General features: G+C 38.5%; 1 protein-coding gene across 2 annotated transcripts; it reads right to left on the bottom strand.

The window, feature by feature from the left end:
* Positions 1-986: 986 nt before the first annotated feature.
* Positions 987-14,101, bottom strand: LOC112801691 (UDP-glycosyltransferase 89A2). 2 transcript variants are annotated; one of them, XM_025844596.3, is made up of 2 exons: positions 12,531-14,101; positions 987-1,233 (listed from the first exon to the last, which is right to left on the bottom strand). In XM_025844596.3, coding segments are annotated over exons 1-2 (1,380 nt in total). In that variant the 5' UTR covers positions 13,910-14,101; the 3' UTR covers positions 987-1,232. The 2 variants fall into 2 exon arrangements, with proteins under 2 accessions (XP_025700381.1, XP_025700380.1); XM_025844595.3 differs by lacking the exon at positions 987-1,233 and adding an exon at positions 10,484-10,782.
* Between the last annotated feature and the right edge of the window lie 273 nt (positions 14,102-14,374).

Below are 14,374 nucleotides of genomic sequence, written 5' to 3'. Positions count from 1 at the left end.
TTTAGCCAAAAACTCCTGAAAATACAAAAATACTATCCAACTCCAAATATTTGATTATTTATGAATTTTCATTAGAAAACATAAGAAATTTGATTAAAACCTAAGAAAATAAATAAAAAAGAACCTAAAAATCGCTTAAGATGATGTATCATCAGTCACTTCTGTCACTAACTAGCGAGGAATCAATGACGTACTAATGACAAAATTAATGAACAGACACAAAATATCCAAACTTGAGAAAACTAACTGATAAGCGAGAGATTCGCGAGTAAGTTTGTTTCTCACAAATTGAGTCTTGTAGCTAAAAAAAGAGCAGGAAAAATTTTCTCGCTAATTTGTCACAAATTAATTAGTGAGTGACAATGTTCTAGCAAATCAGTTACTTAGGAGTTCAATAGAATAAAAGTAAAGTAGTGAGGGATATTGTTGTCACTGTTCCGTCGCAAGTGTTTGATATAAATTAGAGAGAAATAATTCACACACTAGTTCGTCACTAAATAAACTTTGTGCGAAATAGTAAGGAACAATGTTCCTAGCTAATTCATCATAAAGACTTGAAATGCATTTTGTGATGGAAAATTTCCTAGCTAATATGTCACTAAAGTTTTTATTTTTAGCGAGCAAGTTGTTTCTCCCTAATTTGTCACATAATATTGTAAAATTCAAATTAGATTAGCATGGAAAATGTAACACCCTAATATTCAAATCCTTATGCTCGAGTATAAGTTAATGATAATAAGGTGGCACGACTCAAGGAGGATTTATAATACATGTATATAGTTAAAATAAATTATTAAACGAGAAGCTTGAAAGGATTTAAATGAAAACTGCGAGCATAATACACACATGCAGCGTCTGAAAGCATTCGGATAAGCGGGGTAAAATAAAATGTAAAGGTGGAATAGAGTATATATATATATATATATATATATATATATATATATATATATATATATATATATATATATATATATAGCCACTAGTCATGACCGGCGAAGATTAGGTTGACTAGGATTACAATGATGAAAGCAGTTGACAACAATATTTTCTATTTTTGCCAATAATTACATCAAGGCTTCTATAAGCAAGTTTTCAAAATGAAATACATATACATCATAAAATTTTTCAAAATAAAGAAAGAGAGAAATCTAAGCAAAATATAAACAGAGCTCAAGATCATTTCACCGTCTTCCAAACAAACTTCAAATCACTTTGGAGTATCAAGACCTGCATCTGAAAAATAATAGATAAATACACAATGAGAACCTCCGACCCATGAGTTTCCAGTACAGTAAAAATGCCAAGTAAATACAATATAAGGTAACGAAAACTCACTAAGTAATCTTAAACTTCCACATAACAATCTTTCCATGCTAGGTTCTCACTAATCCATGATTAGGTAAGTATCTGAAGGGATTCTACTCTAATTCACTTTCTTCTTTATTTTCACAACTCACCAACTTTAACTAGAACAACCTTCAGATTGTTTGAACTCATTGATCCTATCTCAATACATCAAATTTCCACCCAAAGCAAGTGGAATCACTCTACTGTATCTACCCCGGGAGCTCAAATTATCTCATTCAATATTTATCTTTATTATTCATTCATTTCACCATTTCATCTCATCAAGGACAGCCCTCAGCGTCAACCGACACTAGCATGAGGGACTTCTCAGATATGCAAACACAAGCAAGATAAACAAATAAACCACAAGTATAGTCAACTAAAGCAATTAGCACAAAGTCATTTAATATGCACAAATTAACAAGCCAAAAGTATAGCAAACCCAAACAAAGCAATTAAGTGCAAATGATGCATGTCTACCCTATGGCTAATGAGCTCATCTGTCAATTATACAGCCAAAACTCGACACACTTGGTAGCTAACCCGGATATCGTCTCTCAACACGAAGGAATCCTCAACTTTCCAGGAGGGAATCCTTAACCTCCCATTTAGAGAGAGACTGTGATGTAATGATAGGGAATCCTAAACCTCACGCGTTCATATCACAACTAGAAATTGAATCGAAGAAAATTCTCAACCTTCTCCATTCAATTTCCTGATGTAACAAGAGAGAAAATTCTCAACCTCACCTGCCCACCTCAACAAGAGAGGAATCCTCATCCTCAGCTTGTCTATCACAACAAGAGAGAGAATCCTCAATCTTAACTTGCCTATATGTGAGCAGGATAAAGCCACCGTCCTCACCACAACAATTCAAATCTCAACTATAATGACAACACGAGAGAGGGAGTCCTCAACCTCAACTCGCCTATTCATTCTGGGATATACTGCCTGTCATATTCTTGGGATATAGTGCCCGACACACTTCTCAATCTTAATTTCATCAAAATCTTCATTTATTGTATATAACTTATAATCCGAAGGGAATCCTCAACCTCTCCAATCCGTCACCTATTTACCAAAATCAGGCTTTCTACTCCCCATCACTCATTATCAAACTTGTACTCAATCTTATTTCACTTCATTCATAGTCATATTCGTAATCAATGATCGTCATCTATTATTATCATAATCATTCTCATCTTCCTTAATCGAATCAATCATCATCTTTCCTCATCATGATGATCATCCTCATCATCCTCATTACATTTAATCCATCTTTCTTCAATTCACTAACTCAACTCATACGTTCTCATTCTTAACTCTTCTACCCTCTATTATACCAGCTCTAGACTCATAACAGAATTTACAGAGGTTTAGAAGGCTCAAAGAATGGTTGAGAACTTAAAAATTCACTTTTCAGTAAAATAGGGGTGATTGTGTACGTATGCACATTTTACGCACGCATGAGTGTAAACTTGAAAATCTCGCGTACGCGGACCACCTTCGCATACGCTTGAGTTTCAAAAGACATGGTCATGTGCGTGAGCCACATTCACGTATGCGGGAGCACTTAGCCGAGCTAAATTCTCGCGTACGCATGAGTGTTTTTTGCATACGCATGCATACCAGGTTTTCAAAAGCTTATATGCTACAGAATTTAATTTTCCACCCGATTTTCAAACTTGTATAACTTTTTGTACAAAATTCATTTTTCAATCAATCTTGAACCATTGGAAAGATTTTTAAATAAATTTTCATAAAAATCTAGTTTTATTGAATTCTCAACTCCAAGGATTGAGTTACGGCCCGTCGAATTTGGTCAAAAATTCACTTTTACCCAAAAATAGAATTTTCCAATTTTCTCAAACCTCATAAACTCCTTGTCCCAAAATAAACCAAAACCATACAAAAGCAATTCCTACATAGTTTCAACATACATATCATCATTCTCTACCTCCCTAACCATTCATTAGCTAGCAATTTAACTTCCAATTATAAAATTATCAAAGCCTCATTTCTTCAACAATAAATTCCACAATCTCTAACTCAATCACAAACCTAATCATTCATTTCAACAATCTCCATCATTATTCAATAACTACCAACCCAACCAAATTTTACATCATGTTCTCACATTCAAATTCATCAACTCATCAATTTCATCAATTTTAATCAAAAACTCATAAACCACCAATCACTATTCACAACCAAATCCAACAACTCATCAATTGCAACATTTTAATTTCAACCAATCATGCAATTCAATCCTATTCTTAAGGAAATCTAGCCTAGGACTTCATTTCACATTACATGATTTTTAAATAAAACTTAAATTGTACCTCTTAAGAAGCCAAAATCAACCATCAAATCTTGAAATCCACTAAGTCCAAATTCCAATTTCACCTCCGCCAAGCTCAAGCACCACCAATAATTAATTCAATACCTTCAAAACTCAATCTACACTAATTTCACATAATATACACAATACTCAATAACTAAGGCTTCAATAACTAGGGCTACATAGGGAGAGTAGTCCTTACCTTTACCGACTGAATTTAGTGATGAAAACTAGCTAGAACTTAAGCTAGAGCTCCCCCTAAACACATGAATCACCAAGTTTCATGAACACACAAGCCAATAACGTGATTTTCAAACCAAAACCAAAACTGGAGATTGGTGAAGGAAGTGCTTACTAAAATGTTTAGATAGAATTGAAGATGGCGAGATAGGCTTCGCGTGGCCACAAATGGTATGACGATCAAAGCTCTAGAGAGATAGTTATGGATATTTGAAGATCACAAGGAGTTTATGATTTTCTCTCTTCTTCCTCTCTTCTCCTCAGCCATGTATCTCTCTTCAAAGTGGAGAAATGTGTTGTCTTGTGTTGAAAAAGCGGGTTTATATAGTGTGGACTTGGACCCACTTGGGCCGGTTCACTCGATTTAGCTCGATGGCCCGATTTTGGGCTAAAACCTCTAAGATTAGTATTTTAATGCGTATTCTAATTATTTTCACTTCCCCTATAATGAATTTTAATTTCTTAATCCTCTTCACTCATAAATATCTAGAGAAGTAATGCCAAAGGCATCAGAACATCGTGAATAGTGCGAAGGCGAGTTTCTCGAATCTGGAGTATCGCATCTCAGCGTTTTAGAAGACCTTACTTATGAAGTATACGGGGATTTGGTCATTTGCTTGTCTTCTTGGATGAGAGCTGCTGCTATCGCTTCCTCTATTATAGAAATGAAGAGGTAAAACGTCTCTCCCGTTCTTGGTCTTGAGAGTATGGGGGCTCTGCTAGTATTCTTTTGAAGTACTGAAAAGCCTCTTCGCATTTAACATATGAACAATATGCCCTTTTCATGAGTTTGAAGAAAGGGATGGCTTTTTGGGCCGAGGCTCCGAGGAAGCATGAGAGAGCACTGAGTTGTGCCATTAGTCTTTGGACATCCTTAAGGTTTACAGGGCTGCTCATCTCAAGGATGGCCTTACACTTTTCTAGGTTTGTTTCTACTCCTCATTGTGTGATCATGAAGCCCAGGAACTTCCCGACCTCCATGCCGAAGGTGCACTTTGTTAGGTTGAGGCACATTTCGTGCTTCCTTAGTGTACCCAGTATAAGCTTTAGGTCGTCAATGACTTCCTCTCTAGTTTGAGTTTTGGCTATCATGTCGTCAATGTAGACCTCCAGTTTGGTCCTTGAGAGATCTTTAAAGATCTTGGTGACGAGCCGCTTGTAGGAAGCCTTGACATTTTTCAACTTAAAGGGCATGACTGTATATAGCAGTATGTGCCTTCGGGGGTTATGAACGCGGTTTTCTCCTCGTCTAGTCAGTGCATTGGTATTTGATTGTACCCGGAGCACGCATCCATAAAGCTGAGGTACTAGTGTCCCAAGGCAGCATCTACTACTCCATCAATGTTTGGCAAAAGGAAGGCGTCTTTTGGACAAGATTTGTTGAGGTCTGTGTAGTCGACGCACATTCGCCATTTGCTGTTTACTTTTTTTACTAGGACGACGTTGGCTAGCCAGGTCGTGTAGGGGAGTTCTCGGATGAAGCCCGCTTTAAGTAGGCTCTTGACTTTCTTTTTGAACTCGAACGCTCGGTCTGTAGATATCTTTCTTCTTCTTTATGCTACTGGCTTGGCTTCGGAGTTTACGACCAATCGATGAGACATCAATTATGGGTGTATTCTTGGCATGTCAGTCGGGATGAAGGCGAATAGGTTTTTGTTTTGCCTTAAGATCTCTACGAGTTCGCCTTTTAGGCTAAAGGGCAAGTTTTTATTAATGAATGTGAATTCCTATCTATAATTTTTCCATGTCTTTCTCTGACTCTGGTCTCGGCTGATCATCTTGTCGTGCGTCGAGGTCGGCTAGGAAGATCCCTGCCGCGTCTCAAGATCGCTTCCGGAGAGGTAGGCTAGCATTGTCGCATTCTACTATGACTTCCCGGTTACCGTGTATTGTTCCAATGGTGCCGTTGTTGGATTGAAATTTCATGATGAGAAACTTGGTGAATATGACGGCAAATAGGTCATTGATTATTTTCCTCTCCAAGATGATGTTGTAAGCTGTGGTGTTTTTAAGGACCACGAATTTGGAGAGTATTGATTACCTCTAGCTTCTAGTTCCAATGGTTATTAGCAGTACGATGGATCCTTCTAGTTTGAGAAAGTTGTTTTCGAGTCTGGTCACTCTGTTGCAGTGGCTTTGTAGATTTTCATTTCGGAGTCCGAGTTTGTTGAAGGTTATTCTAAAGAGGATGTTGGAATTAGCTCTGGTGTCTACTAGTATTCGTTTTACTAATCCGATTCTGACCTTTATTGAGATGAGGAAGGGGGTATCCTCCGCTGAAATGTCATTTTGGAAATCATCAGGGGAGAATGTAATGGCTCCTAACAGACAGGGGGTTGTGTCTCATCTTTCATGTAGTACTTGAAGATCTTTTTCAGCTTTGACTTGGATTTTTTTGGTGCATCTTTTCCCGTAATCACATTCACTATTATAGTCGGGTCAATTTCTAGGCTTTCTTAGTGCGCTTGTCGCATCATCCTAGGATTGCACCCTTCTCGCTCTGATGATCTTACATGTTCGACTTTTCGGGGTTCCTAGATGATCTTGGCAAAATCGGAAAGTTTACTATTTTGAATGCCTTGTTCTAGGGCATCTTTCTGGTCGAAGCAGTCTTGAGTTTTGTGGTTGTATCTCCTGTGATAGTCGCAATATAGGCTTTTGTTACCGCCTGTTCATTCCTTCAATTGTCGTGCCTTCAGGAGGATGCCTCGCTCTGTTATCTGGTGATAGATTTCTACGATTAGGGCTGGTAGGGGTGTGTAGTTTGTGAATTTTTCCACTCTGGGTGGTCGGTTGGTGGAGGCAGGTTTTAAGTGCTCATTTAGGGTTTCTTTGGGAGGGGTTTGCTTTATGGCACTGCCTTGCCATGGTGCTGCATATTGGCGGCCATGACTTGGCTGACCTCTTTGTTGTTTATGTACTCCCTTGCCATGTTCTGAATTTCATGCATTGTCCACACCGATTTGGTGGTTAGGTGCTTCCAAAAGTCTTCATTTATGAGTTCGTTAGTCAGACAAAAGCTGGCCACTGAGTTCGTGAGCCTGTCGACCATTAGGCACCGTCATTGAACCTGTCGAGGTACTTTCTTGTGGGTTTGTCTTGTCGTTGGGTGACTCCAAGCAGGATGATCGAGTGCTTAGCTTTGGCAATTCTAGTAGTAAATTGTGCCATAAACTTTCTGGAGATATCGTCAAAAATGGCGATCGAGTCATTCGGCAGGGCGTTAAACCATGAATTCCCTACATCGAACTGTATTGGCGGCTCCTTCTAGGTTCATCCTAGCTTCGAAAGTCATTAGGTGTTCCTAGGGGTCTTTCGTACTATTGTATTTCATATCGGTCGGTTTGTCAAAACCTTTTGGTAGCTTGGCTTTTAGGATTCTTTCAGAGAACGGGATGGCTCCTATTATGATATACTCACTTTTTGTCCTTTGGGATCTCGGCGCTGCCTTCTATCTTCATCGCTTCGTTGGCATTCTAGTTCGTGGGAGATGCTACGATTTTAGCGTTTAATATGATACCAATCAGGGGATTTATCATTTTAGGTTTCTCACCGTGATCGGCTTTTAGAGGTCGTTTGACTTGTATGCTCTAACTGGTATCGCTCTTTGGAATTTGGCCCTCTAGGGTCTGTACCCTCCCAAACAGCTCTTGAATGATATGGATCGCCTTTTCTCCCAGGCCATCGGTATTTTTGGGAATCCAGTCTTCTCATACTTGTACTACACTAGTTACCTTCCTGTGGGTTGGCGGGGGAGTATTACTTTATGGCTTATGTATTAGGTTTGGTGGGTCTGGTTTGTCGTGATGACTTAAGGATCGCTCCTCGAATTCTTCTGCCATGCTGTCAAGACTTGGCTGGTCCCCATAGATGGCGCCAATGTACAAGATGTCACTCATACAGGTTGTGAGAGGGATCAGATATTAGCCGGTCTTGATGATGACATGTCGAACTCTTGGATCGGTAGGGGGTGATACCTACAAAGACACTCCGATGCTCAAGTCAGAATAGATCTGAGATGTATAGGAGGGGATTAGTCACATACCTAAGGGAGTCCTTAGCTCCGTTTATATCATGGTTTTGAAAACCAGACCGGACTAGCCGGTCGAATCGGTTCAACTAGAACCTGTGATAAAAGCGGTCCGGTCCGCTGTTTATAACCACTGGAGAGAGAACCACCTCAAAACTACCGAACCGGCCGAGAACTGGCCGGTTGGACTGGACCGGCAGCTGGCCAGTTCGAATAAAATGACACCGTATTTTTATCTATATAAAAAAAAAGCCAGAACCATTCGTGAACCAACCCCCCCTTCTTCCCCCAATCATTCGTGCACTCCTTGGAGACCTCTATAGCAAAGCAAAACCCTAGCCCTTCATTGCTACTGCCGTCCCCAGGTCCTCGGTGCCACTTCTTCTTCCTCTTCCCTGTGTCTGGAACCCAGGTAACTCGGCACGTCGTCTTCATCTTCGCTGGCTTCTCTATTCGTGGCATGGAGTAGCTCACCATCGGTTTGCGGCTTGCCATTGTCTCGCCTATCGCCTCGTCTCGCCAGTTGCCGTCCGTGTCTCTGTCGAAAGTTAGTGGCCCTGCTTTCAATTCTTCGCTTTCACTTCTTCCTTTTAATTTTTGAATGTTTGGTATTCTTCTTCATTTGAAGTTCTGAAATTCTTGTTCTTGTAATATTTTGTAATTGCCTGTTGCTGATGGATTTGTCTTGTATTTACTGGTTGGTGATGGTTGTAAATTTTTTTTTCAAATTTACTAATGGCTCGATAGCTCTGTTAGTATGTTTTAGTGTTTTACTATTTTGTAATTGTTGGAAAGTGATGGCTCTAAAATTTTTGTTCAAATTTACTAATGGCTCTGTTTTGTAATTACTAGTTGCTAAAGGCTCTTAATTTTTTTGTTCAAATTTACTGATGGCTTTGTTTTGTAATTGCTGGCTTTGTTTGTAATTGTTGGGTGAAAGTTTAGTGTTTTGTGGTTATTAGTTAATGTTTTGGTTTGTTTGTTGCTGAATGCTATAAGTAAAATTTAGATATGGTCTTGTTGATGATTTTTTTTATTTCTCATTGTGCTGCGTCTATTTTTAATTTCATATTTGTTTTATTAATTTCAGTTATGAATAAGAGTATTAATCAAGAAGCGATTGCTAATAATAATGCATTTGTGAATAATAACTTGCCTGCCAATCCTCCTATTTTGAATGATGCTGCTAATCCTAATCCCCCTAGTACTAACGATAGTCAGTCATAACGTTTTTCTAATTTACGGGGAAGAACAGATTTAGCTTGGAATATGTTACTCTACAAATAGTGAATAAAAAATCATAATATCAATGTTTATTTTATCTACAAGTTTTCAATGGAGGAAGAATTCACAGGATGAAGAAACATCTAGCAAAGATTATTGGAGATGTGAAAAAATGTCCTAAAGTTCCATATGATATGGAAAAACAGATGAAAAATTTAATGAAAGAAATTCAGACCAACAAAAACAAATGAAAAGTAAGTTTTAGTGAAAAGGGCGGTGATGAGGTAGAGGATGCAATTGATGAAGCAATAGTTCAAGAAGAACAGCAGCGTACTTCGAGTCAGCAAGTGGTTAGAGGCGATGCAAAAAAGAAAGCCAAAGTCATTCTTTCTATGTTTGTACCAAGAACAACTCCAGGAACTCAACCAAGTCTTAAAAGTGTTTTGAAAAACAAAGAGGCGATACACGAGGTTGATAAATGGTTTGCTTGGTGGATTTTGGATTGTAAAATTCTATTTAATGTTGTGATGTTGCCATTTTTCCAAGATATGCTAGATGGTGTTGCTGATATTGGACCTGGTTACAAGGGTTCTTCTTATGATAAGTTAATGGTTCACTTGTTAGCTGATCGTAAAAGAGAATGTCAAATGCTAGTTGATAGTTATAGGAGTGCATGGAGAGAAACTCGATGTACCCTCATGGCTGGTGGTTGGACAGATCAAAGACAAAGAACGTTAATTAATTTCCTGGTGTATTATTCTAAAGGTTTGTGCCTTGGGAAATCAATAGATGCTTTCAGTATCATAAAAAATGCTTTACACTTGTACAATTTGTTTTCTGAGGTGATTGAATGGATTGACCCTGATGATATTGTGCATGTTGTGACTGACAATACGGCCAATTATGTTACTGCTGGTAGGCTTATCAATCAGAAATATGATAATATCTATTAGTCACCATGTGCTACTCATTGCCTTAATCTTATTTTGAAAGATATAAGCAGCATGGCGCATATTTCTAACCTTGCAACATATGCTTCAAAGATCACAGTATTTGTGTACAATCATATGATTTTCTTATCTTAGTTTAGAAAAAGACCTAATTGGAGAGAAATTGTATGTCCTGGTGCAACCCATTTTGCAACCGTGTTTATCACATTGAAGAGCATCTTTGAGCATAAAACAGATTCGCAAGCATTCAGTGTAGATTCATTCTTTACTGGTCACAAATTAGAAAAGAGTGCTACTGGTAGAGTTGTGAGAGCTATTATTTTGGATAGCAAATTTTGAGATGATTGCTTTACTGCATATAAACTTGTAGGCCCTCTGATTAAATTGTTGAGACTTGTTGATGCTGATAACAAACCATCTTTGGGATATGTTTATGAAGGAATGCTAAGGGCAGAAGATGCAATTTAAAATATGTTTAAGCAAAACAAGACTGCATATCAGCCGTACAAAGATATTATCAACTCAAAATGGGACAAGCATTTGAAGAAAGATCTTCATGCGACAGCTTACTTCCTGAATCCTGCATTCTTTCTTAATGAAAATTATAAAGAAGCACCTGATGTTATGCGAGATTTGCTTGATCTTGTTACCTTGTATTGAAAGTGTAACAATTTGGATTCAGTTGAGGCAATAAAAGAAATATATTTATATAGAGATCGGAAGGAATGCTTTGATAGACGAGAAGCTATTCTAGCTGTATCTAAACTTAAGCCTGGTAAGAATATTTGAATATTTGTTTAAGTAATAGTAACTTGTTTTATGCTTTTATGTTCTTAATTGATAAATTCTAATATGTTATGGTTTTATAATTGGTAGATGAATGGTGGAGGTTATTCGGTAATTTTGCTCCATGTTTACAAAAAATAGCTGTTCGTATTCTTAGTCAATCATCTGCTTCTTCTGGGTGTGAGAGAAATTGGAGTCTTTTTTACCAGATTCATACAAAAAGAAGAAATAGATTGGAACATGATAGACTGAATGATATTATTTATGTTACTTATAATTTGCGTCTTAAATCCAGGTAATATATGTTTCATGCAATATTATATTATTTCATATGTAATCTTCATCATAACAAATTTGTAAATTATTAATTATTCATATATTGTATTTAACTTTTTAGGAAGGAAAAAAAGAAAGCAAAAGAAATAATATAATCCAATTGATTATGAAAGCATCAATTTAGTTGACTTTTGGGTGACGGAAGAGGTTGTAGACAAAGAGTCTGATCTTCTTAGTAATTTCGATGACTTATTGCGTGAGTATTATAGTTTATTTTCTAATGATTTATTAGAATGTTTTTAGTTTATAATATAATATAATATGTGTATTTTATTAGGTGATATTGATGCTGATTTATATCAAAGTAGCGGTGGTAGTAGTGGTTTTTATGCTACATCTCTTGATTCTTCTGCTCAAAAGGGTGGAAATGAAGGTGAAGATGATCCCACCGAAGCAAATTTGCAACAAGTTCTTGCAAATTTTGATGATTGATAAATCATGATGTTGGGATTTAATATTTAGATATATTTTTTTACTATTTAACTTTTGAGTTTGTATTTTGATAAGATCATATGAATTTGGTTGATGATATTTTATATAATGTTTTAAATTTCGAAGATATTTTAAGATATATATTAGACTATAATTATATTTTAGAATGTTTATTTATAATTTATTTATTATTCTATTCTAAAATAGTTTTTTCAGTTGAACCACCGGTTAGACCGGTTGGACTAGTGAACCAGTGAACTAGTGAGTAGAGCAATTTGATGATCGGTTCGATTCTCAGAACCTTGGTTTAAATAATGTGTAGTTGTTATCTTATCTTATTGGCCAATATAGGATAAAGGAGGTATTTGAATTTGGATGTTAGACCAGGAATTCCTACGCCGGTTTGCGATTACTTGGCCTGGGGCCGTGGTGGTGACCTAAGCCCGGGTAACCAAGTTCGGCGAAAGGACCTGAATACCGGGTTTAGAATAATCACCAATACAAATATCATCAACATTAATATTATTTTATTTTATTTCTTATTCAATGCTATTTTTTTCTTTAAAATATTTTCGTACTACAAATACTTTTTTTTTATGATATCTTTTTCAGCAATGAACTTTAATTTCTCTACTTAATCATCATTGATGAAGAAATTTTTTAAAAATAAACTTATTAATAGTTTACGAGAGTTTACAATCTTCACAAATTATAAATAAAACTTCTATAAAACTAATTTTTATTATTATTTAACCAATTTTTTGAAAAAAAAAATTAAAAAAATGAGAAGAACCAGGTTGAATTTTACTATAAATAATATAATGCAATGTAATGTAATACATACCAGCATCGTTCCTCCTTTACACTGAGCAGCACCAAGAGCTCTACGAGTTCATCCAACTCCTTAGAGGACTGCCCACCATTTCCAACAGCCTTCGCGGCTTCCTCCCTCAACCACTTTGCCTTCCTCCTCCGTGGGTTTTCCGGCCCCATCGTGCCTGCAATGGCCCGGCCCAACTCATCCGGATCGGGTGTCAAACTGGCCCCCTCGCACACCGTCACGCCCACCCCCATGTCTTTCACCAATAGCCTGGCGTTCACGAACTGGTCAGCCTCCATGGGCCACCCAAGAATCATGACTCCCTCCGTCACAGCCTCCAGCACCGAGTTCCACCCACAGTGGCTCAAGAACCCGCCCACGGCCCGGTGGCCCAAAATCACCACCTGCGGAGCCCAGGTCCTCACCACAAGACCACGACCCGAAACCCGTTCAGCAAACCCATCTGGTACGGGTCCGCACCCTTCCTTCACGACCCAAACGAATGGGATCATCGATCTTTCCAATCCTAAAGCAAGCCCTTCCATTTGTTGCTTTGATAACACTTTCTGACTCCCAAAGCAAACATACAAAACTGCACCCTCCTCCCACTTATTCAACCACCTCAGCAAAGTGTCATGTCCTTTTTCGTTCAGGCTCTGGTCGGCCCGATTGAAACCCAACGGGCCGACAGCAAGGACCCTTCCGGGTTTTAAGCCAGCTCGAAGGTGGTTCAAATATGGTTCTTCCAAGGCCTGGAACGTGTTGAACACCGATGCCCAGCTTGTGGGATTCGCAAATGCGAATCCCTCTTTGACCAGCTCGGCGTCCGGGTCAGAATCCTTGTATCGGAGGAAAATGGAAGGAAGATGCTCCCGCGGAAACGATGGTGTTCCGGGGAGGCCAGGGAACTCAAACTCTCTGGTTTGTGGCGGAAGGGGAAGGAGGTTCCGCCAGCAGTGGTGGGAGACGGCGGTGAGGAAGGCGCCGGAGGAGAAGAATGCAATTCTCTTGATACCGATTTTGTCAGCGATTTGTTGAGTCCATCCAAGGAAGAAATCAGAGATGAGAGCCAAAGGGGGGTTGGTTTGGGATCTAAACCACTGGATGATTGGGGTTTGGAGTTTAGAGAGGGCGTTGATGAAGGGGTAGTTTCCAGTGTTACCAACCTCACGGACGTTTTCTGCACCTGCGGGGAGGTTGGGGTGAGAAGGGAAAGGGAGCGTAAGTGTATGGATGGTTGTTGTGTGGGTTGTTAAGAGGGGTTCGAGGGTTGAGAGATTGTTTGGTGTGATTATTATGGTGATGGTGAGACCGTATAGTGCTAGTTTGTGGGTGAGGTCTAGGAGCGGGAGCATGTGGCCTTGAGCAGGGTATGGGAACACCAGGATGTGAGGCTTGGACATGGTAGCGTCGTGTGAAGACCTAACTTAAGAGCGGTGATGCCAATGATTTTTCTTTTGACAGGGTGATGCCAATGTTGGCTTCTTAAAAACAGTTTCAAATGTATTTTTTACATTCTTTCATCATTTAATGCTATTACTTGTATGATTTCACTATCATTTATTAATGTGTCATGCACTCGAATATTGAACAGGAGAAAACTCTGAGTACAAGCGATTAGGGCTTGTAAGTATTACAAACCAATTAAACTCTAATCTCCAAAATTCCCTGCAAGTGCTACGTTCCTTACACGCGCTACATCCCTTCTTCTTCTCCTTCTTTTTCGATCGTTCTTTTCTCCTCCTTTCTCACTGGTTTGTTCTTCGTCGTTGACGTTAGTTCCTCCACATACTGTTACGGCACGTTTTCATTGCACCTTCTTCTTCTTCTTGCTGCACGTTCTTCTTCCTCTTCCTCTTCTTCTTCTT

The sequence above is a fragment of the Arachis hypogaea genome, chromosome 5 (genome assembly GCF_003086295.3).
Source record: "Arachis hypogaea cultivar Tifrunner chromosome 5, arahy.Tifrunner.gnm2.J5K5, whole genome shotgun sequence".
In the NCBI taxonomy this organism is placed as follows: Eukaryota; Viridiplantae; Streptophyta; class Magnoliopsida; order Fabales; family Fabaceae; genus Arachis; species Arachis hypogaea.
The sequence above is the reverse complement of the archived record's forward strand: the minus strand, read 5'-3'. Positions and strand labels throughout refer to the sequence as shown.